Source organism: Peromyscus californicus, unplaced genomic scaffold (assembly GCF_007827085.1).
Source record: "Peromyscus californicus insignis strain IS unplaced genomic scaffold, ASM782708v3 Scaffold_11__1_contigs__length_118956290, whole genome shotgun sequence".
In the NCBI taxonomy this organism is placed as follows: Eukaryota; Metazoa; Chordata; class Mammalia; order Rodentia; family Cricetidae; genus Peromyscus; species Peromyscus californicus.
This window is the reverse complement of record NW_026294402.1, coordinates 34,130,336-34,136,556: the sequence shown is the minus strand read 5'-3', so window position 1 is coordinate 34,136,556 and position 6,221 is coordinate 34,130,336. Positions and strand designations below refer to the sequence as shown.

General features: G+C 38.1%; 1 protein-coding gene across 1 annotated transcript; it reads left to right on the top strand.

Annotated features, from left to right (window-relative positions):
- Nucleotides 1–4,424: 4,424 nt before the first annotated feature.
- Nucleotides 4,425–5,369, top strand: LOC128103910 (olfactory receptor 4D5). The gene has a single exon (XM_052728594.1). The coding sequence runs from the start codon at nucleotides 4,425–4,427 to the stop codon at nucleotides 5,367–5,369; it is 945 nt and encodes a 314-aa protein (XP_052584554.1).
- Nucleotides 5,370–6,221: the final 852 nt, after the last annotated feature.

The window sequence follows — 6,221 nt, the reverse complement described above, 5'->3', positions numbered from 1 at the left end:
TCTTTCTCTGTTCAGGTGGAAACTTGGTTTATTGACTTAGAATTTTCTTATTTTCTCATTTATGTATTTAATGCTTTAGTTTACTTCTGAACATTGCCTTTGATGAACACATTTTGATAAATTATGTTTACCTCTTAAGATTTTATACTTCTGAAAACTAGATTTTTTTTATGTTTTCTTTGAACCATGCATCACTTAGAAGTATTGCTTAATTTTCAAATATTTGGGAATAAATAGCTATTTTTCATTATTGACTTGTAGCATAAATCACTATGTGATTTATATTCTTCTAGACTTGTTAATTTATGTATTCTGAGATGTAACATGGTCTACTTTAGAGAACATTTGATGTGAGCCAGAGAAGAACATGTGTCCTACTATAATTCCATTTCTCCTAGTCTATTGGCCAATTTGTATTTCTTTGTCAGTGTAGCAGCATCTTGAACACCATGGCTTAACAGTGAGACCTAATATTGGCCAGTGTCTGTCTTCTCATTTTATTCTCCTTAGATATTGTTAGATATTTAGCATGAGTTGCTTCTCCATATATACCATAAGATCAGTTTGTTGATATCTATGTAATAACACATTGGGATATTGATTGGGATTACATTGAACCCATCTATCAAATATTGAGGAACTGAAGTTTTGATAATGTCAAGGTTTATTATTATTGTAGAATTCAATAGTCTTAATTCATTTTTCTTTTGAACTTTTAAAAAATTATGAATTTGTAATTTCCCTCTTATAAATCTTGTGCATACTCGTCAAGTTTTTCTCCAAATACTTGTTTTTTTGGGTTGTTTACCCTACAACCTCATCTCTGACTGATTACCGACTTTCAGCTTATAGACATTTTTCTAAAATTGAGCACTGACTTTCAAGCTCCTAGAATGTTGAGACTTACAGTAGAAATCCAAAATTATTTGTATAATTAAAGCATTCCATCAAATTAAAAGCAAGATGCATAGAGTTTAATAAAGAAACAAGAAGCAAATCAAGGATTAAGAGTGTCAAGTGCTGGGAACTCAGGAAGGTTAGTGTGCAGTGTGAGGAAGTGTACTGTTTAGTAAGACAAAACAAGATTGGTACTCAGGGGTCAGCTGTGGACAGTCCCACGCAGAATGTTACACATTTGGAAATTTGCAGACATGCTAAAGCTTTTCTTTTTCTTTTGGCTTACACCATAACACAGGCTGACTTTGTAGTTCAGGCTGACATTCAACTCATGATCTTTTTGTGGCAGCCTCTCAAGCTTTGGGATGATGGTGTGCAACCAATGCCAAGTGTGGTGGTTTGAATGAAAATGACCTCCATAGGGTCATGTATTTGAATGCCTAGTCACCAGGGGGTGGACTGGTTTAGAAGGATTAGAAGCTGTGGCATTGTCAGAGAAGGTGTGTCATATGGGTTTTGAGGTTTCAAAAGCCCATGCTCAAGCTCAGAGTTCTGTTCTCAGCCTGCTGCCTGTAGGTCAGGATGTAGCTCTTAGCTACTGCTCCTGTGCCATGCATGCTGACATGCCCCTGCCATGATGATAATGGACTAACCCTGAAACTATAAGCAAGACCCCTGTTAAATGCTTTTTAAAAAGTAAGTTGCCTTGGTCATGATGTTTCTTCCAATCAACAGAACAGTGGCTAAGACACCAGCTTAGCAAGTCATTCAATTCTTATCCTTTCTAAATTCTTTGCATTTAATACAGTGCCTAATAAGTAGAAGGTACTTAATATATACAAATTGAATGAGTAAAGCACAAAGGAATACATAACTGAAAAAGCTATATTTAAAATGAAAATTAAGTTAAATCGAAGTGACATTTCACATTTCTGTTAAGTGAGATGAAGAAATTAATTCCAAAAGTAGTTTAAATGTTTTGCATCTTAGTTTCCATAAAAAATACTTAAGTATATAGAAGCACTCCTGTTACTTTAAAAGTTTCCAAATGTTGGGGGTAGATTGGCATTTAGATGATGATTCTGAAGTTTCAATTACAGCCTTCTCTTCCTGTATCACATATGAGTAAAAGTTATTCCTTGAATAATATCCTTGAATTAACATGCATTCTCAAACTTGTGGGAAGAGGTTTTATATTCTAGTTACAGTCCCTTGCATTTTCCCAGGGCCTGTAGTTTTTCTGGGCTCCCCAAAGCCATAAGATTGGAAACTCTTCTTTCATATGCCTTCTTATCTAATTGTAGAGAAAACAATAGTTCTTGTCTGCCTTTAAAAAGTGGAAGAACATCATTTTCTATCTTGTTGTCTTCACTATGACTTTAGCATCCTTCCACTTTCTTTTATTTTTTGTATTAAGCTTCATGAGTCTATTAAACAACCTACAGCTGACTGACAGGGGTTCATGATAAAATAGAAGATATCTGAGGAAAGGTGTTGGAGCTGGACTCTGCACACACACTAACCTAATAATGCATATGAAATGAATGACAATAGCAAAAATGCCTTCATATTGAAATTCTGCTTTTTATGGTTTTCTAATTTTTATACTGTTGGTTAAGCAGCAGCGCTTGTGGCTGGCCGCCATGCCAACAGAGGAGAGTGCTGGTTGGAAGAATCACAAGCCATGGTTACCTTTTTAGAGCTTTATTGGGGAGGGGAGAGAGAGGGATAGAGAGAGAGAAAGAGAGAGAGACGACAGACGAAAGGAAAGAGAGAAGAAAGAGAAGAGGGCGCACAGAGGGCCAGCCTGCTTTTTAGGCTGGGATGCCGTCCCAGGCTGGTGATGTAATTAAGGACAGAATCCTTACATATACAATAACAAAATAAAAATATTTTCTCTTTTTAGGACCCAATATTCGTTTTCCTCTAAATTTTGTGACTTTGTAGAACTTAAAACAAATGTTAAGGTTTGTTTATTTTATTTTATGCATATTAATGTTTTGTCTGCATGTGTGCCTATGCACCTGGGGATTTCCTGGCTCTTGGGGGTAGTCAGGAGAGGGCATCTAATTCCCTGGAACCGAAGTTAAGGAAGGTTGTAAGCAGTCATATTGGTGCTAGGAACCAAACTTTGATCCTCTGCATGAACAACAAACACTCTTAAGCGCCAAGCCATTTCTCTTGCCCCACAGCCTGTGGAACATTTTATATAATAAACTCATTCAAATGAAAAATTGTGTTTTCCAAAGAAAAAGGTGGATGGATATCTTAAATGGCACAAAGAACGCTGGCAAAATGTTTCAGTTATGGATTATTTCATTATTCTTATATTCAGCGCCCCTTCAGTCCTCTTCAACCCCAAGTTACATGATCTTTAAGACAAAAAAGAAGGCTTATATATTTTTAAATAATTGAAAACGGATGACCAGTGAGCCTGCATGGGACTCACCTAGGCTCTCTGCATATATGTTACAATTGTGTAGCTTGGTCTTCTTGAGGGACTCCTAAAAATGGGAGCAGGGCCTATTGCTAACTCTTTTACAGGTGTTTGGGACCCTACTCTTCATATTGGGTCACCTTGCCCAGCCTTAATACATGGGGAGGTGCTTAGTCTTACTGTAACTTGATAGCTATATCTTGTTGAAACTCAGAGGAGACCTGCCCTTTCCTAAACAGAAAAGAAGGAGGAGTAAATTGGGGGTGGAAACAGAGGGAGAATGGGGAGAAGGGCTACTAGGCAGGGAGGGATGGGAAATGGTGGCCGTGCTGTAAAATAAATAAATAAATTTATTATAAAAAAATCGAAAAGAAGAAAAATCACATTTAAAGAGCAACATTCAAGTCAGGAGATATTTTCCTATTATGCTTTTCTATGATCAGATGTCTAATGAAAAAATAAATACGTAGAAGGCAACCAGATGTTTATTCCTGGGTGCAATGTCAACTTTAGGTTTTTGTTGTTTGAGGATACAAATGATAAGTGTGTCATCCCATGGGCATTGTTTGGCATCTGGGGATTCATCAGGCTTTCTAAATCAAAGCCCTATTATTTTCAGTTCTACAAAGCCAGGAATATTATCAGTGCTGCCCTGATTTTTAGTCCCTTGAAGTTTGAACAGCAATGTATAATGATCATGTGCTTGGTGCTCTGTTGAACCAAGTATAATACTATGTTTTGAAATGTAAACATATATTGATGTTTGTGTGTGTTGACTGACTGTGTGTGTTAGGGTGTTTGCCTATGAGTGTGGGTGCACACATAGCACTGTGCACGTGTGGAGATCAGAGGACAACTTGCAGTAGCCCCTCAACCTATGTGGGTTTTGGGAATTGAACTCAAGTCATCATGATTTGTGGGAAATATTTTTATCTGCTGAATCTACATTTATACTATTCTTATGTTAAATGAAATAGTAGACATTTGCCCCAGAAGGGACAGAGAGAATTATTTTAGAGAAATTTGTAGCTTTTTTAAGGAATATGTCCATTTTCCTTGACAGGCTCACTTACGAGGTCATACCAGGCAGATGAGCCCAACAAACCATTCCCAGGTGGCAGCATTCGTCCTCCTGGGGCTCACTCAGGTATGGGAGCTTCGGTTCCTGTTCTTCACTGTGTTCTCAGCAGTGTATCTTTTGACTGTCACTGGCAATCTTCTTATTGTGGCCATAGTGACCTCAGACCCACGCTTGCACACAACTATGTATTTTCTCTTAGGCAACCTTTCATTCTTGGACTTCTGCTATTCTTCCATCACGGCCCCCAGGATGCTGGTTGACTTGCTCTCACACAGCCCCACTATTTCCTTTGGAGCCTGCCTGACCCAGCTGTTCTTTTTCCACTTCATTGGAGGCATCAAGATATTCCTGCTGACTGTCATGGCATATGACCGTTACATCGCCATTTCCCAGCCCCTACGCTACACATTAATTATGAACCAGACAGTCTGCGGGCTCTTCATGGCAGCCTCGTGGGTCGGGGGATTTATCCACTCCATTGTACAAATTGGACTTACTATCCATCTGCCATTTTGTGGTCCTGACAAGCTGGACAATTTTTATTGTGATGTGCCACAGCTAATCAAATTGGCCTGCACCGACACCTTTGTTTTAGAGCTTTTAATGGTGTCTAACAATGGTTTGGTCACTCTCATGTGTTTTCTGGTGCTGCTGGGCTCCTATACAGCCCTGCTTGTGATGCTCCGAAGTCACTCGAGGGAGGGTCGCAGCAAGGCCCTGTCTACTTGTGCCTCTCACATTGCTGTGGTGACTATAATCTTTGTTCCTTGCATCTACATCTATGCAAGACCTTTCAGGACATTCCCCATGGACAAAGCAGTTTCTGTGCTATACACAATGGTCACCCCCATGCTGAATCCTGCCATTTATACCCTGAGAAATAAAGAAGTGATTGCTGCCATGAAGAAGCTATGGCGGAGGCAGAAGGATTTTCTCGGTCCCTCAGAGCATTGACTACTCAGCAAGTAGCCAGGATTTGGGGAATTGAAAAATGATTCAGAAGGTCCATAAAGTAGACAAATCTCCATGCCTGCTGCTTAAAAATTGTTTTTAACCATAGTTAATTTCTGGTGTCTGAAACATGAGTAGAATATTCTAGAACTGCTATGTGTCTTCTAGGAAAAAAAGTAGCAATTGTCATATAATTTAGAGAGCACATTGTAGGATGGCTATGATGCTTACCATGCTAAGAATGTTTTAGGTTAGGCTTCAATATGCCCACAAGTAATGAAGCTGGTGATCCTTTCCTGATATGTCTTGGGTACAAATCACAGAATTTTTTTCAGTTGATTAAAATAAATGTACAATCATATGTATATTTCAGGAAGCTGAATGGTTGTCAATGAAGAAAGAAAATTACCTTGGGCAAGTTAGTTTTCACCTCACAGTTTCTTAAAGTCATAGTTGTTATCATCATCATCATTGCCACCATTATTAATATCCTCATTGACATCATCATCATCATCATCATCATCATCATCACAATCATCATCATCATCACCATTGCTTTCAGTGGGAGCTCAGTGTGTCAAGCATTGAATGTAGTTGTTTATATTTATTATCTATTTTAGTTCCCCCTATATTATTTGAATTATTTACCATCATCAATTTTAAAGATGAGTCATTTGCAGATTAGAGATACTAAATAACTTGTTTTGTTTAAGTACTCAGCTTATTTCTGGAATAGAACCTAGGTCTCTACACTTTTAAGTCTAAATCCTACATTATATTCAAAACTTCTTTTTGTGTCTCAGGTTGTCTCCCTGGAAAAGACAGATATGGCATTTTACATTGGACTAGGTAGGT